At 45.2% G+C, this 27,722-nt stretch overlaps 2 protein-coding genes and 1 long non-coding RNA gene across 3 annotated transcripts in view; 1 reads left to right on the forward strand and 2 right to left on the reverse strand.

The window, feature by feature from the left end:
• The first annotated feature begins 9,676 nt into the window (after positions 1–9,676).
• LOC144483989 (uncharacterized) overlaps positions 9,677–27,722 on the forward strand; it is an 80,539-nt gene continuing 62,493 nt past the window's right edge. The window contains exon 1 of the mRNA XM_078202565.1: positions 9,677–10,390. Coding sequence (XP_078058691.1) covers positions 9,748–10,390 — 643 coding nt within the window. The 5' untranslated portion in view covers positions 9,677–9,747. The remainder of the gene's footprint in view (positions 10,391–27,722) is intronic.
• Positions 20,227–27,089, reverse strand: LOC144483973 (uncharacterized). Its single transcript, XR_013496053.1, has 3 exons — positions 27,014–27,089; positions 25,481–25,560; positions 20,227–20,272 (listed from the first exon to the last, which is right to left on the reverse strand). It is a non-coding gene; the product is annotated as an uncharacterized LOC144483973 (long non-coding RNA).
• Positions 22,840–25,457, reverse strand: LOC144483977 (uncharacterized). Its single transcript, XM_078202552.1, has 3 exons — positions 25,444–25,457; positions 24,921–25,254; positions 22,840–23,367 (listed from the first exon to the last, which is right to left on the reverse strand). The coding sequence occupies exons 1-3, from the start codon at positions 25,455–25,457 to the stop codon at positions 22,840–22,842; spliced, it is 876 nt and encodes a 291-aa protein (XP_078058678.1).

Consider the following 27,722-nt stretch of genomic DNA (forward strand, 5'->3'; position numbering starts at 1 on the left):
GGGCAATTTTTTTTTTTTAACCTGGCCAATCAACCTAGCCCGCACATCTTTGGACTGTGGGAGGAAACCGGAGCACCCGGAGAAAACCCACACAGACACGAGGAGAATGTGCAAACTCCACACAGACAGTGACCCGAGCCAGGAATCGAACCCGGGACCCTGGAGCTGTGAAGCAGCAGTGCTAACCACTGCGCTACCGTGCCACCCTGATGGTCTCTTTCTGGTGTGGCTGTGCTGCTGTCAATAGGATAACTGACCACTTACATTCCAGAACTGACTGAGTCAGCACTGCCCTATTTCCAAGACCAACATTGAGGGGCAGCACAGTGGTTAGCACTGCTGTCTCACAGCGCCTGGGACCCGGGTTCTATTCCCAGCTTGGGTCACTGTCTGTGTAGAGTTTGCACATTCTCCCTGTGTCTGCGTGGGTTTCCTCTGGGTGCTCTGGTTTACTCCCACACTTCAAAGATATGCGGGTTAAGTGGATTGGCCATGCTAAAAATTGTCAGGGGGACTAGCTAGGGTTAATGCATGGGGTTATGGAGATAGGGCGTGGGTGGGATTGTGGTTGGTCCAGACTCGTTGGGCTGAATGGCCTTCTTCTGCACTGTAGGATTCTATGATCCTTGAAAAGGTACGAAATCAACTGCATAACTGCAAATAGTTTTATTTCCAAAACTGTATGAGAATTCCCACCTGACTCTATTGATTCAAGGAAACTTTGTTAATTTTAAAAATGTCCATGAATACTGCAGAGGCTTCTGCAACTCTTCCGATGTTGTTGTTTGTTAACTCAGATTTTTCAGAAAGAGAATTGAACAATCGTTTGAAAGGAGAAATAATGCACGTTTTTATGAAAGGGAATGATATTAGGACTAATTGTATAACTGTTTGAAAATAAGCTAGCACAGACATGATGTGTCTCCTCATGAGCTGTTATTTCACGATTCTATTGTTAGATCAATGTCTCTCCAACATTCCAAAATATCCAGTCCGAATTCTATCTCTGCAAATCAAGGTCACGAACTACAGCATGACGACACAGTTTGGAATAGTCTGCAGTCCCTTTGAGATGCTGACCGTGACGTGTGTCTGTAGTGTACTGATTATCATTCACCTCACACGATGAAAGATCCCCAGCTGAAAGTGAGAGGGGGAAAGTTTAAACGAGATGTAAGGGGGAAGTTTTCCAAGAGTGGTAAATTTGTGGAACTTGCTGCCCCATAGCGTGGTGGAGTCTGAATGGTTGAATAGTTTCAAGGAGGAGATAGATATATTTCTGACACAAAAAGGGATGGGAGATATGGGGAACAAGTGGGGAGGTCGATTTGAGACCAGGGAGAGATCAGCCATGATCTGATTGAATCGCGGAGCAGGCTCTAAGGGCTGAAATTTACCTACTTCTGTTCCTATAAATACAAGTTAAGTTAGAGTTTATTGGTCACAAGTAGGCTAACGTTAATAATCAGTGAAATTACTGCGAAAATCCTCTAGTTATTACTGTTTCACAGCAGCTCGTTTGCACAATGTGACTGAACCATCACATCAATACTTGGAGTAAATGACTGGGCTGAGACCTGGCTTGGATAAAATCATGGTCATCACAGAATCTGAGAAATTTACTGCACAGGTTGCCATTCAGCCCATCATGTCTGTACCAGATGAAAATGAGCTGTCCAGTTTAGTCCCACTTTCCAGGTATAGGTTATGACCCTATAGGACACAGCATGTCAAGTCCATATCTGAATACCTCTTGCATGTGAACATTTCTGTCTCCACCACCCTTTCAGAGAGTGAGTTTGATTCCCTGCCACCCTCTGGGTGAAAACATCTCCACACTTCTCTAATCCTTCTGCCAATTGCTTTACCTCTCTGCCCCTTAGTTCTTGACATCTCTGTTAAGGAACTAGGATCTTCTGAGCCACACTCTCTGGCTAACCACCCCCTAACTAGAATGGTGCTGAGTACTCTAGCTGTGATCTAGCTAGTGTTTTTAATAGTTCCAGGATAACCGCTCTCTCACCTTCCATTGGTTCAGTATAATGGAAACTGGGAGTTGCAACCTGTTAGCATTTGAAAGATATTCACAAATGATTGGAGGGTTTCTTACAAACAACAAAGAACAAAGAAAATTACAGCACAGGAACAGGCCCTTCGGCCCTCCAAGGCTGCACCGACCATGCTACCCGACTTAACTAAAACTCCCGACCCTTCCGGGGACCATATCCCCCTATTCCCATCTCATTCATGTACTTGTCAAAATGCCCCTTAACAGTCACTACTGTATCCGCTTCCACTACCTCCCCCGGCAACGAGTTCCAGGAAGCTACCACTCTCTGTGTAAAAAATCTGCCTCGTACATCTCTTTTAAACCTTGCCCCTCACACCTTAAACCTATGCCCCCGAGTAATTGACTCTTCCACCCTGGGAAAAAGCTTCTGACTATCCACGCTGTCCATGCATCTCATAATCTTGTAGACTTCTATCAGGTCTGCCCTCAATCTCCGTCACTCTAGTAAGAACAAACCAAGTTTCTCCATCCTCTCCTCATAGCTAATGCCCTCCATACCAGGCAACATCCTGGTGACTCTTTTCTGTACCCTCTCCAAAGCCTCCACATCCTTCTGGTAGCGTGGCGACCAGAATTGAACACTATATTCCAAGTGCGGCCTAACTAAGTTGGGATTTTTCTCTGTTCTGTCTACTCGATGACTTTCTCCTGTGAATATCTCGCTGGAGTATTGGTCCCTGATGTGTTTCCTTGTTCATCTTGTTGACTCTAAATATTGAATCTTATGGTTTCAGACATCAGATAATCAAATTCCCAACAACAGATTGTCTTTTACTGACTGTATTAATAGCACTGCAATAATACAGACAGAGTATAGTGACCCCATCCAGAGAACAGGGAAAACGTTGGGGTAGACTCCTCATGGTTCAAGTGTGTCCAAGCTGTCAGTGATTTTGTTGTTTTCTGTGGATCCTCTCCTGATGGGAGAGTCCGATGTGGGATCGACATGGACATCCACAGAACTGGCAGTTCATGATGTTGTTGTTAGTGCTCAAGGGGGATGGGGGGAGCTCTGTGGCTCCGCTCCACCTCTGGTCTTCCTCTGCTGCTGCTCCACTTCTGATCTTCCTCTGGATAACTCGGATGTTGAGAGTTTGGTGATGATGGTCCTTGAAACTGAACCAAATTTCAGTGCTGCCCCCACATGTGCCGGTCACCACAGTGTTTTCCCCAGAGAGGTGGTCCGCAGTGCAGAAGTTTGTGAGGATATATTTTACGGGGTCCGTGTGTCGTTTGTATTGACCACCTTGATGTTGTTTGCCCTGAGACAATCTCCCATCGGGAAACTTGAATACATTGGACTTGGTCTCTTGAAATAAGTCATGAATATGGATTGTTAATAAACTCCTGTCCTGCTTCTTGTGCTGTCCCCATTATAAGAACCTGCCGACCTGAAAATGACACATCAATCCCTTCTCTTTGTCCTTTAACAACTCCTTTACCAATGCTAATATTTCACCCCCAATGACCTGAGCCCTTATCCTGTGCAACAACCTTGTGTATGGCACCTTATCAAATGGCTTTTAGAAATTCAATCATACAATATTCTCTCGTTCCCCTTTATCTAACCTGTTAGTTACATCCTCAACAAATTCTACTCGATTTGTCAAATTCTTTCATAAACCAATGTTGACTTTGTCCAATCATGTTCTAATTTTCTAATTGTATTGTTATCACTTCCTGAATGATAGATTCCAATATTTTCCTCCAAGTCCCGCAGTTTGATTTGAAACAGCACAGCTTTTGTTTTTAGCTTCACACACAGACTCAAACTTCACACACAGACTCAAACTTCCTCCTCTGGCCAACATTTATGAGAAAAACACTTTCTTTCCCCCACCCCCCTCCTGGGAAATACAGAGAGTTGTGGGATTCTGGAGCTGGAGGATAATCCAGGGTAATGATTTTGAGATAAAGCAAAGTCCTGCAGATGCTGGAATTCTGAATAAAACAGACCTGCTGAGTTTATCCAGTATTTTCTGTTTTTATTATAATGATTTTGGGACCTGGGTTTGAATCCCACCACGTTTCAATAAAAATATTGATGCAACATGAATCAATTGTTGTAAAAACACATCTGGTTCTCTAATGCCCTTTAAGGAAGGAAATCTGCCGCCCTGATCCAGTCTAACCGACATGTGACTGGATTCACAAACAATTCAAGGGCTGACTGGGTAAGCAGGGAATGTCACCATCAGAAAAACAGAGCCCCTGGAGGGCAGAAGGGTTAGGACAGGTTATGGAGAAGGTTAAAACTGTCATCATTGAGAACAACCCAGACTTCAATGGAACAACTGATCCCAAAAACAATCTCTTGTAGTTAGTGTGGCAGGTATGGTGAATCAGGTTTAAAAAGAGTCAAATTATATATGTTTTCTGGTTTGGACAACCACATTTAAATCTGGGACTCAGATGAGGATATGAATTGGTGTTCGGTGGTAAGATCTAAATCTGTGTATTACGCCTGGAAGCCTGAAGCCCAGAGTGAGAATATTTCAGAACCAGGATTCAAAATACATGGCTGTGGAGGGTTAATTCACCCTCAAAACGGCCGTGGAAATTCTGTCATAGGAGGAACTACTGGAAGAAAAATCACCCTGTACATGGGAGAGACAGAAACTGCGAGGACCATCTCCTCCAATCGCAGATTCTGTCTCTCCGGATGTTGCTACATCTGCAGAGACGGAGTCTCAAATTGGAGGAACAGCTTTGCCACCTATTTTGAGAAAGGAAGGTCACTGACTCAGCAGCCCGTCTGTGATGTGTGGAGGAGTTGTGTCTTCCTGCTATAAAACTAGTTTCATAGCAATGTGAACCTCAAAAGGAATGATCCAACCATTGACAACACAGAGCTTTCCCCATTCTGCTGAACATTATTTTTATATATCTCAGTAGGTGGGGTGTACAGCTCAGGAATTTGAGTAATCAGGTATTCTGAACTTACCTACCAATCACTTGGGTCATCACATAGAAATTGAGATACATTCATCCAGGTTCATATTGTAAACTGCTTTTATTTGCAGTTTACCGCTCACAGACAACATACAGAATCCCCGGTCAGAGCTGATCTCAGCTGGTGGAGTGAGGTTATTGATGGGTTATTAATGTAAATCCACACACAATGAAGTTGAGAATCGGGTGAGTTTTTTTCCTGCTCCACGGTCTGATCCAATAAACAGTCTGCCCCGATTCAGTTACCTTGTGTCAAATAGTCCTATAGTCGATTTCCAAAATCTCATTTATTTTTAAAATAAATTAACAAAAAAATCTTATTTATAGATTACAATTGAAAAGATTTAATATACACACAGTCTTTGGTATTTGTGCTAGCTTACCTAAAGAAGCGAACTCAAAAGATATTCAACACACACACAGAAGGTAATGTTACTACGTGACTACATCACTAAATAAAGGAGTTACTGAGAATGGAAAAGGATCCCCTGGAAACCAAAAAATAGCCCCTAAAATCAAAGAGTAGCTCTCGAGAAAATCCCAACAAAAGCATTGAAAAGAAATACTTTGAACCCTACCGATGGATCTTTCAGATACTGAATTGTAGATTTTGAACCAAGAATCAATTTAGAATTGAAGCAAAAGTTCATAATTTTATTCCAAACAGGTTCCTGTTGAAAGTTCTTCAATTAAGGGGGAATTAAGATGGTGCTTTTAAAAAGTGACATTGCAACCCTGAAAATCAGTGACATCTCCAGAATAATAAATTCCAGCCAGTTATGTGATTTGTTAACATCAGCAGAAATAAAATATTGTCAGACTGTCAATACTGAACAGCAGCAAAAACAGCAAAATCCAACCCCTGCAGTCACTTGTGAACTTGAAGTCTCAATAGTCATTGCGACTGAGTGAATCCCTTCCCACACACAGAGCAGTTGCATGGCCTCTTAGTGTGAGTGCATTGGTGAGCCAGCAGGTTGAAAGACTTTGCGAATCCCTTCCCACACACGGAGCAAGCGAATGGCCTGTCCCCTGTGTGAACTCGCTGGTGAGCAGAGAGGTTGGATGACCGATTGAATCCCTTCCCACACACGGAGCACATGAATGGTCTTTCTGCAGTGTGAGTGCGTCGGTGAGCAGTGAGGTTGGATGACTGCCTGAAATTCTTTCCACAGTCAGTGCAGCTGAACGGCTTCTCTTCAGTGTGAATTTTCTGGTGTCTCAGCAGCGTGGGTAAAGCTGTGAATCCCTTTCCAAACACAAAGCAAGTAAACGGTCTCTCCCCAGTGTGAATTCGCTGGTGTGCAATGAGGGAGGATGCCTGTCTGAAACTCCGTCCACAGTCAGTGCAGCTGAATGGCTTCTCCTCAATGTGAACTTGCTGGTAAGACAGTAAGTGGGATGACCGAGTGAATCACGGCGGCACGGTAGCGGTAGTGGTTAGCACTGCTGCTTCACAGCTCCAGGGACCTGGGTTCGATTCCCAGCTTGGGTCACTGTCTGTGTGGAATTTGCACATTCTCCTCGTGTCTGCGTGGGTTTCCTCCAGGTGCTCCGGTTTCCTCCCACACTCCAAAGATGTGCAGGTTAGGTTGATTGGCTATGCTAAAATTGCCCCTTAGTGTCCTGAGATGCGTTGGTTAGAGGGATTAGTGGGTAAATATATAGGGATATGGGGGTAGGGCCTGGGTGGAATTGTGGTCGGTGCAGACTCGATGGGCCAAATGGCCTCTTTCTGCACTGTAGGGTTTCTATGGTTCTATGGAATCCCTTTCCACAGTCGGAGCAGGTGAACGGCCTCTCCCCAGTATGAACTCGCTGGTGTGACAGCAGGTGGAATGACTGAGTGAATCCCTTCCCACACACGGAGCAGATGAATGGTCTCTCCCCGGTGTGAGTGCGTTGGTGCACAGTGAGTGCTGAAGAATGCCTGAACCTCTTCCCACAGGAAGTGCAGATGAATGGCTTTTCCTCAGTGTGAATTCTCTGGTGAGACCAAAGGCCAGATGACTGAATGAATCCCTCCCCACAGACAGAACAGGTGAACGGTCTCTCCCCAGTGTGACTGCGCCAATGGTTTTCCAGCAGGGAAGGGTAACTGAATCCTTTCCCACAGTCCCCACATTTCCATGGTGCCAGTGTCCTTGTGTCTCTCCAGGTTGGATGATCAGTTGATGCCTCGTCTACACACAGAACACGCGTATAGTTTCTCCTCGCTGTGAATGGTGTGATGTTTTTTCAGGCTTCGTAACTGGATAAAGCTCTTTCCACAGTTAGTTCACTGGAACACTCTCACTTGGGTGCGTGTGTGTATGTCTTGGCTTTTCCAGTCACACTGATGTTTGAAATCTTCTCCTCCAGGCAGAACAAACAAACATTTCTCCTTCCACGTTCAAAGTTTGAGGATATTCAGGTCCTAATGAAGCGAGACTCTGTCTGATTTTGATGTAATGTTTCCTCACCTCACCTGTAAAAGAAATTTACAAAAGTCATCACTGTCAATCCAGATAGAAATTCTGAACAGACAATTCTAGTTTCTCTGGAACATTTCTTCCTCTCTCGTTCCCCCAAATCTGTGAATCCCTGTCCCACACACTCTCCCTCCTCCCTGGGCTGAAATCCAAACCCATCTCACCATTTCTTTCCTCCACTCCCAGTTTTCTCCCTCCCTCTCCTCTGTCTGGGTTCAGTTCTCCAGCTCCTGTCTGCAGACTGACAATAAAACCAATGGGTCTTATTGGGGGTGTTGGGGCCTCCAGCGGGTGTTTGTGAATCCTCCCCGCCCACCTCCCAGGGTTTCCTTCCTTCCCAGAGATCAGAGTCCTCATTGATTTGAGGCCAAAGTGAAACCTCTTATTTATTGTCCCCCTCCCCCATCCTCTGATGTGAACCATCCTCCAGTGGCTGAGCCAGGATGGGGCCGTTAACCTGGGCCTGTTCCCGGGAGGGAGGGAGGGAGAAGCCCCGCAGCTGCAAACCAGGGAGCTGACAATGATTCTGAAGGGTTTGCGGATCCACAAAGTGTTTCCAAATCCTCCCAGCCACCGCCTAACGCTGACTCCGCTTCTCCGGGACAAACAAGCGCCAAGGACAGCAATGACACTGCGCATGCTCCACATCACAATGCCCGGGCACTGATTGACAGCAGCTCCGGACCAATCGAAAGAGGGGCGGGGCTGGAGGACCGAGCGGGAGCGGCGGGTCCCCCAACCAATCGGAGTGAATGAGGGGCGGGGCCGGGCTGTGACTGAAGCATGCGCACTGAGGGTAATGGCGATGGAGAGCGGATTAACTTTCAGCTGCAGAATTGGTAAGACGGATGATGGCGGAATGGAGGGAGCGAGAGATCGGGCCGGAGGTGGAGAGGTTTCTTAAACAAACTGTGTCACCGCCAAACCCCAAAACAAACCCAATCTGTTTCCATTCACATCGAGAGCGAGAACAGCTCCTCGTGATCGGCTTGTGTTAACGGCCGTCCTCTTTATTGGGGGCAATGTGCAGTCACAGGGAGGTACGGCCGCCATGTTTGTAGGGGGCAATGTTGTCAATGAGTGGGAGGAGCTTGTTCCCCATTGTTCAGAATGGAGACAACTTGTCCATCAAACTGCATCAACCCTCTGAGTCCCAATGTCTTATTGATGAGGCAGAGCGGTGGCAGAGAAGGAAAGAAAGGGAAATAAATCCTGTTTTCCAGATCCCACTACCTCATGGGACTTCTTGTGCCATGTGTCCAAAGATATGCGACTCAGTTGGCAGAAACTTACAACCCTGAGTCAACGTCATCCTCGAATTGTGGGGCTGCTGACAATGACAACTGCCACCGTGCTGTAGAGAGCATGAGTTTATAAGATATAGGAGCAGAATTAGGCCATTCGGCCCATCGAGTCCGCTCCGCCATTCAATCATGGCTGATATGCTCCTCATCCCCATTTTCCGACGAGCAACCATCCTGAACCCAGTAACAGGAGGAGAAAACGTGACGATTTTCTATCCTAGACTGACAGTGATGGATTCGGCAAACTTTAGTTTGCCGATGGATTCGGCAAACTAAAACAAGAGAAATGTTTGTCTCTTCATTTCTATCCTTGACTAATACTGTTGACTTTTGCAAAACTTTCACAGGAGCTTCGAAGAAGATTTGCAGAAGATTTGAAACAAGTATCACATAAAAATCATACATTGTCGCTTGATATTATCATCTTTGAGTGTGAACATTGAGCTCTATGTCATAACCACTCACTGTGTAAACTTTCTTCCCAGAATCATAGAATCCTACAGTGCAGAAGGAGGCCATTCAGCCCATTGAGCCTGCACCGACCACAATCTCACCCCAGACCCTATCCCCATACCCCCACATATTTACCCTGCTAATCCCCTGTCACTAGGGTCAATTTAGCATGGCCAATCCAGCTAACCCGCACATCTTCGGACTGTGGGAGGAAATCGGAGAACCCACAGGAAACCCACGCAGACACAGGGAGAATGTGCAAACTCCACACATACAGTGACGTGAGGCTGGAATTGAACCTGCGTCCCTGGCCCTGTGAGGCAGCAGTGCTCACCACTGTGCCATCGTACCAGCCCTGCCATTCCCTTGTCGATATTGCTCAAAATTTAAAATTAGAAGGGGAGGATTGTGGTCAAGAAACTTAAACCAAAGATCACATTAGGATCTGATGTCCTCTCCCACTTCATCTCAACCTGAATAGCATAGAATTTTGAATATGGAAAGAAAAAGCACTGTTCACAGTGGGGAGAAACTGTACACATGTTCTGTGTGTGGACAAGGCTTCAGCCAATCATCCGGCCTGTTAAAACATAAATGCAGTCACGACAGGGAGAAACCGTGGAAATGTGGAGACTGTGAGAAGGGATTCAATCACCCATCTGACCTGGAAACTCATCGACGCAGTCACACCGGAGAGAGACCATTCACATGCTCTGTGTGTAGGAAAGGATTCACCCAGTCATCCCACCTGCTGAGACACCAGCGAGTTCACACTGACGAGAGACCTTTTAAATGCTCAAACTGTGGGAAGTGCTGTAAAGGTTTTGGCGATCTGATGTCCCATCAACGTGTTCACACTGACGGGAGACCTTTTAAATGCTCAGATTGTGTAAAGTGCTATAAAAGTTCTGGGGAACTAATGCGTCACCAACGTGTCCATACTGAGGAGAAACCTTTTAAGTGCCTGGACTGTGGGAAGTGCTATAAAGGTTCTGGGGAACTGATGTCCCATCAACGTGTTCACACTGATGAGAGACCTTTTAAATGTCCAGAGTGTGGGAAATGCTATAAAAGTTCTGGGGAACTGATGCACCATCAACGTGTTCACACTGATGAGAGACCATTCAGGTGCTCTCACTGTGGGACTGGGTTCAGGAAATCATCAGGCCTCACTGAACACCAGCGGATTCACACTGGGGAGAGACCGTTCATTTGCATTAAATGTGGTAAGGGATTCACGCAGTCATCAACCTTGCTAAGACACCAGCTAGTTCACACTGAAGAGAGACCTTTTAAATGTACAGACTGTGGGAAATGCTATAAAAGTTCTGGGGAACTGATGCTCCATCAACGTGTTCACACTGATGAGAGACCGTTCAGGTGCTCTTACTGCGGGACTGGGTTCAAGCAATCATCTCAACTCTCTAAACACCAGAGGATTCACACTGGGGAGAGGCCATTCATCTGCACTGAATGTGGGAAGGGGTTCACTCAGTCATCCAGTCTGCTGACACACCAGCGAGTTCACAGTGAGGAAAAAAATAAATGCACAGACTACAGGAAGTGCCATAAAATTTCTGGGAACATCCCACCTCATTTCAAACCAGCGAGTTCACACTGGGGAGAGACCCTCCACTTGCATCATGTGTGGGAAGGAATTCACTCAGTCATCCAACCTACTGAGACACTACCAAGTTCACAAGTGACTCCAGGAGTTGGATTTTGCTGTTAGTCACATCCAGACACCATGTTCCTTGGGATCTGTTTTCTGCTGGTGGTAATATGCTACAGGCCAGTTAGAGGTGTTAATATGCTGGATAGAGATAAAATAAATCAGCTTTGTGTCAAACTCTGTGTGTTGAATCTTTTTAATATCGCAAACACAAGTTAGTTCCTTTGAAGGACCATCTCCGCTGTCTCCTCCATCCTCACCTCCAACAAGTGTGAGGAGCTCATGGAGCTTATTTGTCAGTAAGATTGAGACAATCCGATAAGGTTATGTGGATTAGTCATGCGAAATTGCTCCCAAAGATTTGCAGGTTGGTGGATTGACAATTGGAAACTGCACGGAGTTATGGGGATTGGGTACAAGTGAGTGCCTGGGTGGGATGCTCTTTTGAAGAGTTGGTACATATTTGACGGGCTGAATGGCACCCTATGAATTCTATGTTTCTATGGTTCGAGATTCCCTCCTTTCCACTAGCCATTGAGCCACAAGTCCTGTAAACTTCCTCCTCGTCTGAGCCCTGAACTCACATCTTTCTCCAGTTTCTCTCCCCAAGTACCTTGAGGGCTCATCTTCGCAGTCAGGCCCTCTCCAACCCATTGATCAAACCTCCTCTTCGGCATCTTTGTTACAAGGAGAACAACAGCAGCTTCTCCAGTCTATCTATAGACCTGTGATCCATCAACCCTAAATCATTCCACTAAATTTCATCAATTCCCTCTCCATGTCTTCCCTAAGCCTTCATGTCCTCCCTAAGGTTTGGCACCACCAGTTACATCCACAAAGGTTTGTCACCCTGACATAATACAATGAAATGGATTAAATGTGTGTGAAACAATACACAAACAATTACTATTCAGGTTATATAACAGCAGGTTTTCAAAGGCATGGCTCATACTGAGCCAGGTGTTTTACATGTTACGTTGGGTTGTTTCACAATGTACCAAAGTATTAATCGAAGGTAGTGGTTTCTGTTGGCAAAATATATTGCTTTTTAATTATAGCAACGTTCAGAGCACTAAATTTGACTCATAGAATCACTACAGAAGGAGGCCATTTGGTTCATCCGGCCTACACCGACACCCGATCCCCATAACCTCATGTATTTACCTCCTGACACTAATGAGGCAAGTTCCCATGGCCAATCCACCTAACTTGCAAATCTTTAGACTGTTGGAGGAAACCAGAGCACCTGGAGGAAACCCACACAGACATGGGGAGAACATTCATACTCTGTACGGACAGTAGTCCGAAGCTGGAACTGAACCCGGGTTACTGGTGCTGTGAGGCAGCAGTGCCAACCACTGTGCCACCCATAACCAGGGACATGGCAGAGATGACCAGTGTGTGAATTGCTGGTCTTGTCCCTGTGGCTCCAATCTGTGTTCACAAAGGGACATACAATTACCCAGCATTTCCTGCGGGAACGTGCAGGCGCACTGTCCGGCTGTTCTGGGAGCATATGCATTGTGGATGGAAGCGTGAGGAGGTCTTGTCCTTTCACAACAGGTGAAATAAAACACCGAGTGTGGATGGGGAACTGAGCCTGTACGTGGGCAGGTTTCATTAACACCAGATTCAAGTCGCAAAGTTCAAGTAAAAATCTAACGGTCCCGCATTTGGAGACCGATAGATTTGGTTGTTCTCTCGGTATCGGGCCGGGCTTGCCGGCCACCATCTTTATTGGGGGCAATCACAGAACCCGACAGTGCAGAAGAAGGCCGTTCGGCTCATGGAGTCTGCACCGACCACAATCCCACCCGCCCTATCCCCATAACACCTTACATTTACCCTCGCTAGTCCCCCTGACACTAAGGGTCAATTCATCATGGCCAATCCATCTAACCTGCACATCTTTGGACTGTGGGAGAAAACCGGAGCGCCCCGGAGGAAACCCACGCAGACACGGGGAGAAAGTGCAAATTCAACACAGTGACCCAAGCCGGGAATCAAACCCATGTCCCTGACACTGTGAGGCAGCAGTGCTAACCACTGTGCCAACATGTCGCCTGTTCCTGCTGGGGCTCGTGCAAATGTCATGGCAATATGGTGGTCGGTCCCATCTCTCTACGGGCCCCAGATGTCCCACCAAAGAACAGCGGCCAAGAGACCATGGGGAGCAGCAGCCGAGATGGTTACCGCGGGCCCTGCTGGACTGGAGGGGCAGCAGCACAGTCTCTGCCCAAAGGCTTCTGCAGTTCAGCTGCTCAGAGATTCTGGGAACCTCTTCAAATATAAACTTCAGCTTCTCACATTCACCCCCATCCATCCCTCCCTACAACCAGAACCATTCTCTCTGCACAGCAGTTTCTCCCTCATGGCCCCAGTGTGTATTCCAGCCTTTATCACATCCACTCTGCTCCCAGATACTTTACACCATTAGATATTACAATTCAAACTTTATAATCTTTACAATTTAATACTTGTTCAGGCAGTTTACAGACAGCAGACAAATCATCAATTCCACTCCCACCGGGAGCTATGGGGATATATTTATACAGTAAGAAGTTTAACAACACCAGGTTAAAGTCCAACAGGTTTATTTGGTAGCAAAAGCCACACAAGCTTTCGGAGCCCCAAGCCCCTTCTTCAGGTGAGTGGGAATTCTGTTCACAAACAGAGCTTATAAAGACACAGACTCAGTTTACATGAACAATGGTTGGAATGCAAATACTTACAACTAATCAAGTCTTTAAGATACAAACATGTGAGTGGAGAGAGCATCAAGACAGGCTAAAGAGATGTGTATTGTCTCCAGACAGGACAGCCAGTGAGACTCTGCAGGTCCAGGCAGGTTGTGGGGATTACAAATAGCGTGACATGAACCCAATATCCCGGTTGAGGCCGTCCTCATGTGTTTGTCTGCGAGTTCGCCTCTTGCTGTTCTGAGGTTGGTTTCAATTCTCTGAATAGGTTTGTCTGTATTAGCATAAAAATAATAGGAACAAGAAAAATACAGCAGCACAATCCTCCAACGTTTCTATGTTTGAATAAGATCCTTCAGTCGCCTGAGGATTCAGTGATTATGTGGAGATGCCGGCGTTGGACTGGGGTAAACACAGTAAGAAGTCTCACAACACCAGGTTAAAGTCCAACAGGTTTATTTGGTAGCACAAAAAAGCTACCGAAAGCTTGTGGCTTGTGCTACCAAATAAACCTATTGGACTTTAACCTGGTGTTGTGAGACTTCTTATTGGATTCTGTGATTTCCCAGGCAGATGCCATTTAGACGCCACTAGACGGAGCTCTCTCGCTGTGATTGTGTGTTCACGATGTGGAGATGCTGGCGTTGGACTGGGGTAAACACAGTAAGAAGTCTCACAACACCAGGTTAAGGTCCAACAGGTTTATCTGGGAGCAAAAGCCACTAGCTTTCGGAGCACTTCGTCAGGTGAGTGGGAGTTCTATTCATAAACAGGGCATATAAAGACACAAACTCAATTTACAAATTAATGGTTGGAATGCGAGTCTTTACAGGTAATCAAGTCTTAAAGGTACAGACAATGTGAGTGGAGAGAGGGTTAAGCACTGGTTAAAGAGATGTGTATTGTCTCCAGCCAGGATAGTTCGTGAGATTTTGCAAGCCCAGGCAAGTCGTGGGGATTACAGATAGTGTGACATGAACCCAAGATCCCAGTTGAGGCCGTCCTCATGTGTGCGGAACTTGGCTATCAGTCTCTGCTCAGCGACTCTGCGTTGTCGTGTGTCGTGAAGGCCGCCTTGAAGAACGCTTACATGGGTTCATGTCACACTGCCTGAAACCCCCACGACTTGCCTGGGCTTGCAAAATCTCACTAACTGTCCTGTCTGGAGACAATACACACCTCTTTAACCTGTGCTTAACGCTCTCTCCACTCACATTGTCTGTACCTTTAAGACTTGATTACCTGTAAAGACTCACATTCCAACCATTATTTTGTAAATTGAGTTTGTGTCTTTATATGCCGTTTGTGATCAGAACTCCCACTCACCTGACGAAGGGGCAGCACTCCGAAAGCTAGTGGCTTTTGCTACCAAATAAACCTGTTCGACTTTAACCTGGTGTTGTGAGACTTCTCATTGTTCACTGCAGCGGGAGATGTGTGGAATGAAGGAACCTTGTGTTACTGTCAATCTTTTCATGTTTAAAAGTTATTTTTGTTAAAAGCTAATTGTCCGTCCAGTGACTCTGTTCATCCACATTTCTAAAGCAAAACGGCAAAAGTTACGATCAATTGAGCCAAGGTTTCATTTTGGGACTGTTGTGTCCAGTAGGAACATTAGCTGGGATTGTAACACTCTCCATTTCCTCTGAGCAGCTCTTCTTGATGTGGAGATGCCGGCGTTGGACTGGGGTAAACACAGTAAGAAGTTTAACAACACCAGGTTAAAGTCCAACAGGTTTATTTGGTAGCAAAAGGCACACATGCTTTCGGAGCTCCAAGCCCCTTCTTCAGGTGAGTGGGAATTCTGTTCACAAACAGAGCTTATAAAGACACAGACTCAATTTACATGAATAATGGTTGGAATGCGAATACTTACAACTAATCAAGTCTTTAAATCAAAACGTTGTTTTGTTTCTTAAAGACTTGATTAGTTGTAAGTATTCACATTCCAACCATTATTCATGTAAATTGAGTTTGTGTCTTTATAAGCTCTGTTTGTGAACAGAATTCCCACTCACCTGAAGAAGGGGCTTGCAGCTCCGAAAGCTTGTGTGGCTTTTGCTACCAAATAAACCTGTTGGACTTTAACCTGGTGTTGTTAAACTTCTTACAGCTCTTCTTGTCCAGGAGACCCACCTTCTGTTCTGTTCCCCCAATAAACTGCTTTTAGATCTGAGTGAGTTTGTATAAAATAGATAAAGTTGGAAATTCAAGATACGTAACAAGTGAATAAAGGCACAAGATTCCACAGATTCTGAATAAAAATAAACTTTCCTATACAAGGTCAGAAGGGTAAAACAAATTACCATATGTGGAAGGTAAAACATTCAAGGACTTTAGAGAGGAAAGGGAGATGGGATGGTAGTTTAAAAGGGTATGTGTCACGGATTAGTTTGAGAAGTGGATGGTGACATTGGATTTGAAGGAGAAAGGGAGATATTAACAATATCAGCTGATATGAAGAAGTTATGTCAGTAGTTCAATGATGTGGAGATGCCAGCATTGGACTGGGTTGGGCACAGTAAAAAGTCACAACGCCAGGTTAAAGTCCAACAGGTTTATTTGGAATCACAAGCTTTCGGAGCGCTACTCCATCAGGTCACTCGCATTCCAACCATTATCTTGCAATTGTGTCTCTGTCAATATATGCCATGTTTGTGAACCTACCTCTCCATTCACCTGATGAAGGAGCAGTGCTCCAAAAGCTCAGGATTCCAAATAAACCTGTTGGACTTTAACATGGCGTTGTGAGCCTTCTTACAATAGATCAGTGGAATAGGATTGAGGGATCAGGTAGTGGGTCTCATGGACAAGATGAGCTCTAAAAGGACACGGGGGGAGGCGGGAGTGAAACTGCAGAAAGATGAGTTCAGAGTTCAAAGGGGAGCGTTCGAGGAGGTTTGGGTCCAGTGGGTTAGGGGAAGGGAGGGAAGCAGCAGAGGCAGCTGATTGGATTGCCTCAAACTTAGCAACAAAGAAGATCATGAGTTTCTCCACCATGAGCACTTGTGGGGAGGTGAAGATGGAGGAGGGAAAAAGAGAGAACACTTCAAAAGAAATTCAGTTGTGTTGATGATATTGAAAAGATCTAACACAGTATTAAACACAAAGCTAATTTATTTGATTTTTATTCAGAATGTTAAACCGTATAACTGGCTGGAGTTCATTAACATCAACAAAAAACAAACACAATGAACACCTTACAATCATGGATAGGATTAACAGCAGATTCCAATCACTGTGGTTACTTGTGAATTCTTTGGTGTCTAAGCAGGTTGGGTGAATGAATGAATCCCTTCCCACATTCAGAGCAGATGAATGGCCTTTCCCCAGTGTGGGTGCGCTGGTGTAGAATTAGGTCTTCTGATCGCCTGAACCCAATCCCACAGTGAGAGCATCTGAACGGTCTCTCATCAGTGTGAACACGTTGATGGGACATCAGTTCATTAGAACTTTTAAAGCATTTCCCACAATCTGAGCATTTAAAAGGTCTCTCGTCAGTGTGAACACATTGGTGTGACACCAGGCTGGATGACTGAGTGAATTCCTTCCCGCACTCAGAGCAGATGAATGGCCTCTCCCCAGTGTGAACCCGCTGATGAGTAAGTAGGTGGGATGACTGAGTGAATCCCTTCCCACACTCAGAGCAGGTGAACGGTCTCTCCCCAGTGTGACTGCGCCGATGCATTTCCAGCTGGGATGGGGAATTGAATTTCTTCCCACATTCCACACATTTCTGCAGTTTTTTCATGGAATGACCACACTTATGTTTTGCCAGACCAGATGATCGGCTGAAGCCTTGTCCACACCCAGAACCCATGTACACTTTCTCTCCACTGTGAATAGTGCTTTTTCCTTCCATGTTCAAAGTCCACTGATACTCAGTTATGACAAATTGGGCAACTTTGGCAGATCCTGGTATGATATTTACTGTCAGTCCTGGACTGCAAATCGTCTCCTTCTCGTCCCTGTGAAACTGATTTAAAACAGAAAAAAGGGGATTGAAAGAGAACCCAGAGACAGGTTATAAATAGAGTTCAAACTGAAGCAACAATAAAACAAAAGCTCACACAGGAGGCCAGGGACTGATTTCTGCGTCCAACACGTAGCCTGATTCAAACCGGCTCTGAACTGTGTTTCTAAACTCAAACTTATAAAGCAATAAAACAGAAACAAAACTCTGTAGACACTGCATCTGGGACAAAGAGAATAATACTGGAGATATTCAGCCTCTGTGGAGTGACAAACAGAATTAAGGGCTCAGGTTGCTGACTTGCCCTCAGTCTACAATGAAATATTCAGAGTCAGGCACAGACTAATGGCGGTCACAATTCCCACAATGCTCTGTGCCCCAGAAACCCATCTATTCAAAAGTTGTTCACCTTACTTGAGAAAGGATATCCTTACTTGAGAAAGGATATACTGACACTGGAGGGGGTGCAGAGGAGATTCACTAGGTTGATTCCGGAGTTGAGAAGGTTGGCTTATGAGGAGAGACTGAGTAGACTGGGGCTATACTCATTGGATTTCAGAAGAATGAGGGGAGAATTCACAAGTAACCACAGTGATTGGAATCTGCTGTTAATCCTATCCATGATTGTAAAGTGTTCATTGTGTTTGTTTTTTGCTGATGTTAATGAACTCCAGCCAGTTATACGGTTTAACATTCTGAATAAAAATCAAATAAATTAGCTTTGTCCAATAAAGAAAGAAGCAGGGAGGTTGTTTCCACTGGTGGGTGAAACTAGAACTTGGGGGCATAGCCTCAAAATAAGGGGAAGCAGATTTAGGACTGAGTTGACAAAGGGTTGTGAATCTGTGGAATTCCCTGCCCTGTGAAGCAGTTGAGGCTACCTCACTGAATGTTTTTAAGGCAAGGATAGATAGATTTTTGAACAGTAAAGGAATTAAGGGTTATGGTGAGCGGGCGGGTAAATGGAGCTGAGTCCACAAAAAGATCAGCCATGATCAATCATGGCTTGAGGGGCCAGATGGCCTATTCCTGCTCCTAATTCTTATGTTATTCACTAATCATAGAATCCTTACAGTGCAGGAGGAGGCTATTTGACCCAGTGTGTACTGACCCTGTGACAGAGCCTCTTTCTCAGGCGTACTCCTATCCCTGTAACCCCATTCTGCTAATCCCCCTGCTGACCTTTTTCTTCACCCTGCCTGTAACTGCAACAATATATACAGAAAAAAACATAACTTGATAAAGTACACGGGGGAAAGGAAAAGAGACCCGACTCATTTCCTTTCCCCATGTACATTATCAATTTATGTTGTTTTCTCTATAACACGCAAGAAGTAACAATTTTCACTGTATCCCAGAACATGCGACAATAAATCAAATTAGACCAGACATATCTTGGGAAACCAAGGGACAAATTTAGCACGGTCAATCCACCTAACCTGCACATCTTTGGGCAGTGAGAGGAAACCGGAGCACCTGGAGGAAATGCACACAGACAGAGGGAGAATGTGCAAACTCCACACATGAGGTGGAGATGCCAGCACTGAACTGGGGTAAGCACAGTAAGAAGCCTCAAAATACAAGGTTAAAGACCAACAGGTTTATTTGGAACCACGAGCTTTCGGAGCACTGATGAAGGAGTAGCTTTGAAAAAGGTTCATCTGGACTCAAAATGTCAGCTCTTTTCTCTCCTTACAGGTGCTGCCAGACCTGCTGAGATTTTCCAGTATTTTCTCTTTTGGTTTCAGATTCCAGCATCCGCAGTAATTTGCATTGATTTCAAATAAACTTATTTGACTTTAACCTGATATTGTGAGAGTTCATACTGTGCAAACTCCACACAGTCACACACCCACGGCTGGAATCGAACCCTGGCGCAGTGAGGCAGCAGTGCGAACCACTGTGCCACAGTGAAGGGAGTTTGCTGCAATTTTTGGGTGATAACAATGGGCTGGATTAACCAGGGAGCAAAACTTACCAAGCGTTCTCCAACGCTTGGTAATCGTTCTCCAAGGCGGCCTTCACGACACAACAACGCAGAGTCGCTGAGCAGAGACTGATTGCCAAGTTCCGCACACATGAGGACGGCTTCAACCGGGATCTTGGGTTCATGTCACACTATCTGTAACCCCCACGACTTGTCTGGACTTGCAAAATCCCACTAACTGTCCTGTCTGGAGACAATACACACCTCTTTAACCTGTGCTTAACCCTCTCTCCACTCACATTGTCTGTACCTTTAAGACTTGATTACCTGTAAAGACTCGCATTCCAATCATTATTTTGTAAATTGAGTTTGTGTCTTTATATGCCCTGTTTGTGAACAGAACTCCCACTTACCTGATGAAGGGGCAGCGCTCCGATAGCTGGTGGCTTGTGCTACCAAATTAACCTGTTGGACTTTAACCTGGTGTTGTGAGACTTCTTACTGTGTTTACCCCCAGTCCAACGCCGGCATCTCCACATCGTGTTTGAACAGAGACAGTGAACATTCCAACAAACCCTCAATATGATCAGAACCACTTCACTCAGGTTCATTCACTGCAGTCCAGCTTGTATTTTCATGTCATCAATGATTCTTTCCCATATCTCTCTCCTCGTATGATATTCAATCTTTCAAAGTTTGTCTTATCCTCTGTGACCTCAATTCTCCCTGGTTAATCATTGCTACAATTCTCTGATTTGAGAAATTATTTATATATATTGGGATACAGTGACAAACATTATTTCTTGCATGCTATACAAACAAAGCATACCATTCATAGAGTACATGGGGGAGAAGGAAAGGAGAGGGTGCAGAATGTAATGTTACAGTTATAGCGAGGGTGTGGAGAAGCAACAGCTTAATATATGGTAGGTCCATTCAAAGGTCTGATGGCAGCAGGGAAGAAGCTGTACTTGCATCAGTTGGTACATTATTTCACCTGGCTTTATATGTACAGATTCAACAATAATCAATCCACCTCCTGTGTTAAAGAAAAGGAAACAGCTGTAATTTATGGGATAGACAGGAAATTGTGAATTTTTTGTTATAAACCATTTCTGAAAAGCTGCTGGTTCTGGAATGTAAAAGGGAAATTTGTGCCGATCTCGATTAAAGTGAACTGATGTATCGATTAGGTAGACAGAGAGAAACTATTTCCTCTGGTGAGGGAATCAAGAACAAGGGTGCATTGTGTGAAAGATTTGAGCTCAGACAGTCTGGAGTGAAATCAGGCAGCAATTCTTCAATTGTGACGAAAAGTCAAAAGGACCTGAAATGTTAGCTCTGTTTTCTCTCCGAATAGATGCTGGTCGACCTGCTGAGTTTTTCCGGCGTCCTCTGTTCTTGTAGCAATTCTTTCCAAATGGGAATAAAAAACAACAAATGCTGGAAAATGGGGTTGAGAAGAATGATTCCAGGGGTGAGAAACTTCAGATATGAAGATAGATTGGAGAAGCTGCGACTCTTGCACTTGGAGAAAAGAAGGCTAAGAGGAGGTTTGATAGAAGTATTCAAAATCATGAGGATGCAGAAGAGATTCACTGAGGTGGTCACAGGGAACAGAGGCTTTAGTTATCAGGAAAGATTAGAGAAACTGAGGCTCTTTTAATTGGAACAAAATCTGATTGAATATCTGAGGAAGAGGTTTAAAATTTCATCAGGTAAATGAAGAAAAACTATTTCCCCCAGTCGGTGAGTCAGGAACTAAAGGACATCAAATTCAAATCATCAACAAAAGTCTCAGAGCCAGGAATGAAATATTGAGCAGGCAACAATTAATTGAAAGTTTATTTATTGGTGTCACAAGTAGGCTCACATTGCCACTCTAATAAAGTTACTGTGAAAATCCCCTAGTCACCATATCCCGGCGCCTGTTCAGGTAAACATGAGGGAGAATTTAGCATGTTTATTGCACCTAACCAGCATGTCTTTCTGACTGTGGGAGGAAACCAGAGCACCAGAGGAAACCTATGCAGACACGGGAATAACGTGCAAATCCCACACAGACAGTGACCTAAGCCGGGAATCGAACCGAGGTCCCTGGCGCTGTGAGGCAGCAGTGCTAAGCATTGAATGGGACTCCCACTGTCCCTGTGGATTTGTGTTCATACTGTCCCATCAAACACTCCGAAGGGAAGTACATGCCTGTGTTACTGATACCTCGGAGGGATACCAAGGCTAAGAGAGACTCTTTGGAAGGGATGGGAAGTGGGTTCATGAGAGTAACCAGAGGGCTAAGAACTGAAATAATCCAAGTAATGAGGTCTTGGCTCAGTGGTTGCTTTCTCATATCTGAGTCAGGAGGTTGCAGGTTCAAATGCAGATCCAGACAATTGAACAGAAATTCCGAACTGACACTCCATTGCAGTACTGAGGGAGCCCCGCACTGTCAGAGGTCCCGTGTTTGAGGTGAGACTGAACAGACAGGTGCAAGAGATCCATTGATGCTATTTCAAAGAGCTGGGGATTTCCCCCCAGAGTCTTGGTCAATCTTTATTCCTCAATCAACATCACTCAAATACACGAGCGCACAGTGGTTAGCACTGCTGCCTCACAGCTCCAGCGACCTGGGTCCAATTCCTGGTTTGGGTCACTGTCTGTGTGGAGTTTGCACATTCACCCCGTGTCTGCGTGGGTTTCCTCCGGGTGCTCCGGTTTCCTCTCACAGTCCAAAGATGTGCGGGTTATGTGCATTGGCTATGCTAAGTTGCCCATAGTGTCCCGGGATGTGTAGGTTAGAGGGAATAGCGGGGTAAATATGTGGGATTGTGACAATAGGGCCTGGGGGGCGGATTGTTGTCGGTGCACACTCGATGGGCCAAATGGCCTCATTCTGCACTGTAGGGTTTCTACATTATCTGGAGTATTGTTCATGGGATCTTGCTGTGCACATGAGCTGCTGCATTTTCAACATCGTCTGAACTTCAAAAGAAATTAATTGGCTGAAAAAAGCTTTGGGACAACCTGATGTCATGAAAGGCTCGACAGAAATATAAATCTTTTTTTAAATGAGAAAAGACCAGAAATGGAACAGTCGAGAACAGGATTTCAATTCGCCCCCTCTTATCCTGGAGAAAACAAATACTTAACAAAAGGGTATTTGACACTGAGCTGATTTATTTTACATGTATTCAGAGTATTAAACTCCATCCCAGTTCTTGGGATTATCATCAGAAACAAACTCCACAAGTTAGAATGAACATGGTTCAGTCCAGGATGTGATTAACAGCAGCAATAGCAGCAGAATCCAATCCCTGCTGTCACTTGTGAACCCGCTGGTGTCTCAGTAAGTGGGATGAATTAGTGAATCTCTTCCCACACTGGGAGCAGGTGAATGGCCTCTCCCCTGTGTGAACTCGTTTGTGTCTCAGTAGGTGGGATGACTGAATGAATCCCTTCCTACACACAGAGCAGGTGAACAGTCTTTCCCGCGTGTGAACTCGCTGGTGTTTTAGCAGAATTGATGAGTGAATGAACCCCTTCCCACACTCGGAGCAGGTGAACGGCCTCTCCCCAGTGTGAACTTGCTGGTGTGTCTGCAGGTTGGATGACTGAGTGAATCCCTTCCCACACTGAGAGCAGGTGAACGGTCTCTGCCCGGTGTGAATGCGCTGGTGAGTCAGCAAATCCGGTTTCCTTTTAAAGCTCTTCTCACAGTCAGAGCAAGTGAAAAGTTTGTTATCAGAATGAACAAGATGGTGTGTCTGAAGACAGGATAACCGAGTGAATCCTTTCCCACACACAGAGCAGGTGAATGGCCGTTCCCCGGTGTGACTGCGTCGATGAGCCTCCAGATGGGAAGGACAACTGAATCCCTTCCCACAGTCCCCACATTTCCATGGTTTCTCCATGGTGCCAGTGTCCTTGTGTCTCTCCAGGTTGGGTGATCAGTTGAAGCCTCGTCCACACACAGAACACGTGTACAGTTTCTCCTCGCTGTGAATGGTGTGATGATTTTTTAGGCTTTGTAACTGGTTCAAGCTCTTTCCACAGTCGGTTCACTGGAACACTCTCACTCAGGTGTGTGTGTGTCTCGGTGCTTTTCTAGTCACACTGATGTTTGAAATTCTTTTCCCACAAACAGAACAGGCAAACGTTTCTCCTTCCACATTCAGAGGTTGATGATATTCAGCTCCTGATGAATCGAGTGAATGTCAGATATTGACGAGTGTTTCCCGATTGTAACTCCCTGCGGAAAAAAGTGTTTAGAAAAGCTGTCAATGTAAGAACAGGATAACATTCAGAACAAACGTTTCTCTTGGTTTGAGTTTGCTGTGTATTAATCCTCCCCCTTTAACCCCTTAGAAAAGGAGTTTCCAAAATCCATCACTGTCAGTCCAGGATACAAACTCTGAATTTGGTTATCTGAAGGGGATAAATGAACCGGGTTAGACGGAAAAGGCAGGGGAATACCACTCAGTGAATTGCTCATTCTGAGAGCCAGCACAGACACAATGGGCCAAATGGCCTCTTTCTGTGCTGTAACAATTCAGAGAAAGTCACAACATTCCCTCCTCCTGGTTTCTCGCCCAGGATGACGACACATTGATTTGATTTATTGTGACATGTGAAAAGTAATGTTTCTGGCAACCTATACAGACAAAACATACCATTCGTAGAGTATATAAGGGAGAAATACAAAGTCTCACAACACCAGGTTAAAGTCCAACAGGTTTATTTGGTATCACGAGCTTTCAGAGCACTGCTCCTTCATTAGGTGAGCGTGTTCACCTGATGAAGGAGCAGTGTTCCAAAAGCTCCCAAATTTTTAACAAATTTAACAAAAGAATAACCAATTTTAACAAAAATAACAAACAGAACATAATTTCATTCATGCCTTGTGAAAAACATGGATCTGAATCTTGTGTTCAGGGCTGGGTGTGTGGAGATATTTTCAGATGAGCCTTGGTCAACACCACTGAGACTAACTTTAAATTGCAGATTGTTTGAATTGAATGGATTTGAAGCCCTGTCCCCAGAACATTGTGCTGTCTCTCTGGATTACTAATGCAGTGACATTGCCACAGGTTCAGTCTCTGAATTCAGGGGAATGATCACAGTCACATATTCTTAAAGGGAGACTGCAGGTCCAAGAACATAATCAGCTAATTAACTAGAATCTTAAACTCCAGCCAGTATTATGGTTGGTAACATCAGAGAAACAAACCTGAATTGTCAGAATGAACGTGGTTCAGTCCTGGGTATGATGAACACCAGCAACATCAGTGGAATCCAAACCCTTCAGTCACTTGTGAACTTGCTGGTGTGTCATCAGGTGGGCTAGCTGACTGAATCCCCTTGCACACACTGAACAGGCGAATGGTTTCTCCCGGGTGTCAACTCGCTGGTGTGTCAGAAGGTTTGATGAAGTTTTGAATCCTTTCTCACACATGGAACAAACGAATGGTCTCTCGCCAGTGTGAACTCGCTGGTGTGTCAGAATGTTTGATGAATTAGTGAATCTCTTCTCACACACAGAGCAGGTGAATGGCCTCTCCCCAGTGTGAACTCGCTGGTGTGTCAGCAGCTGGGATAACTGAATGAATCCCCTCCCACAAACAGAACAGGTGAATGGCTTTTCTCCAGTATGAACTCTCTGATGTATCAGAAGCTCAGATGACTGAGTGAATCCCTTCCCACATACGGAACAAGTGAACAGCTTCTCTCCAGTGTGACTGAATTTCCAGCAAGGATGGGTATTTGAATCCCTTTCCGCAATCTCCACATTTACAGTTTCTCCGTGATGCTGGTGTCCTTATTTCTCTCCAGGTTGGATGATCAGCTCAAGCCTCGTACACAGTACACGTCTACGGATTCTCTCTGCTTCAATTGCAATGTTTTATACACTATGCAACTGTTAAAACAATCTTCCCTCCATATTCAAAGGGCAATAATACTCACACTCCGATTCATTGAGTATCAGATATTGATGCGATGTTTGGTTTGCGTTTCCCACCTCCAAATCCTCTGCTTCTAATAACCTGATAAAGGAGTTTGAAAAGTCATCACTGTCAGTACAAGATAGAAATTCTGAACAGACAGTTCTCATTTGGTGGAATATTTTCCACTTTCATTCCCCCAAATTAATTTGGTCCTGAATTGATCCTAAATTGAATATCTTCTCCACAAATCCTCAGCTTCTAATATGTTGTCAATGGAGTTTACAAATGTAACCAATGTCAGTCCAGGATATAAATTCTCAACAGACAATTCAAATCTGTATATCCCCATCCCACACACTCTCCCTCCTCCCTGGAAATCCAAATTAAGTTTTGGATAATACTTTCGAGATCCTTTTAACAAATTTAACAAAAAAAAACAATTTTAACAAAAATAACAAATTGAGCATAATTTCATTCATTACTTGTGACAAACATGAATCTGAATCACTCTGACTGGCCAGACAGAATAACAGACGTTAACGTTAACAGTTACATGGGTAAGATGGGTATAGAGGGATATGGACCAAATGCAAGCGATTGGGAGTAGTTTAGGGGTTTAAACAAAAAGGGCGGCATGGACAAGTTGGGCCGAAGGGCCTGTTTCCATGCTGTAAACCTCTATGACTCTAACCTTGCGTCCAGAACTGTGTGTGTGGAGATTTTCTCAGAGGAGCCTCAGTCACCAGGGGTTTACAATGGGTTTGCCTCACAGCATCAGGGACCCGGGTTCAATTCCCGGCTTGGATCACTGTCTGTGTGGAGTGCATTTTCTCCCCATGTTTGCGTGGGTTTCCTCCGGGTACTCCAGTTTCCTCACAGTCCAAAGGTATGCAGGTTAGGTTGATTGGCTATGCTAAATTGACCCTAGTGTCAGGGGGGGATTAGCAGGGTAAATGTGTGGGGTTACGGGAATAGGGCCTGGGTGGGATTGAGGTCGGTGCAGATTCAATGGGCCGAATAGTCTTCTGTACTGCAGGGATCCTATGATTACCATCACTGAATCTAACTTTAAATTGCAGATTGTATGAATTGAATGGATTTGAAGCCCTGTCCCCAGAACATTGTGCTGTCTCTCTGGATTACTAATGCAGTGACATTGTCACTCGGTCAGTGTGTCCCCCCTGCTCTCTTTGTTGGAGGTGGTTTGTGGGGAGAAAACGGAAGCGGTGGATAGTGAGAGTGGAGAATGTTCATTGTAATCCCCCGGCCCCCCGGCACTGACCTCTCACCCCGACAGCTCACAATGCTTGGGGACTGATTGACAGCAGCTCCGACCAATAGGAGGAGGGGGCGGGGCTGGAGGACCAATCGGAATGCATGAGAGGCGAGGCTGAGTGAGGCATGCGCAGTGTGATTAAGGGCAATGGGGAAGATTTTTTTTCCGATCTGCGATCGGTCCAGGAGAGAATGGCGGGAGCGATGGATCAGGTCAGTGACTGGATACGCTTCGTAAGCATGTTATATAGATTGCAAATGAGAAAGAATAACCCACCGGTTCCCGGGGACCGTTCCCCCGCCCTGGAGTGCTTTTCTCACAGAGCTGGGTTAGCGGCCGCCATCCTTATCCGGGCTCGCAGTAGATAGAGCGCATGCGCAGCCGCCAGTTTTATTCGGGTACCAGGTAGGGCGCATGCGCAGCCGCCATCTTTGTTGGGGGCAATAATTTTGATTATTTTTTCCACGAGAAATCAACCTGTTTCACGCTTCCACTTCCAGTTTCTTATTATTGAGGCAGAACAATGATAAATGGCCAGGGCAGTGACAATCATTTCTATTTATGTTGTGTCTTCAACAAAATAAAAGTTTTAAGGCAATTCGGAGAAATGTTACAAAATAACAATTGACACTGAGCCAAATGACGAGATCACAGAATCCCTGTCGTGCAAACCATTGGGCCCATCGAGACTGCATCAACAACAATCCTACCCAGACCCTATTCCTGTAACCCCACGTATTTACCCTGCTGACATGAAGGGGCAATGCAGCATAGCCATTCATCCCAACCTGCACATCTTTGGAGTGAGAGAGGAAACTGGGGCACCCGGAGGAAACTCATGCAGACATCGGGGAAATGTGCAAACTCTGCACAGAGGCTGGAATTGAACCTGAGTCCTTGGCGCTATGAGACAGCAGTGCTAACCACTGTGCCATCAGTTTTGAGTAGTCTTAACGAAGGAGAGTGAGGTAGAGAATCAGAGCGG

Source organism: Mustelus asterias, unplaced genomic scaffold, assembly GCF_964213995.1.
Source record: "Mustelus asterias unplaced genomic scaffold, sMusAst1.hap1.1 HAP1_SCAFFOLD_85, whole genome shotgun sequence".
Lineage (NCBI taxonomy): Eukaryota > Metazoa > Chordata > Chondrichthyes > Carcharhiniformes > Triakidae > Mustelus > Mustelus asterias.

Excerpts from the sequence above, each read along its gene's own strand:
- LOC144483977 (XM_078202552.1), bottom strand. Across the intron at positions 23,368-24,920 it reads ACCTTCTGACACACCAGCGA|GCTCATCGACGCAGTCACAC; the intron begins GTTGACACCCGG and ends TCCCATCTGGAG.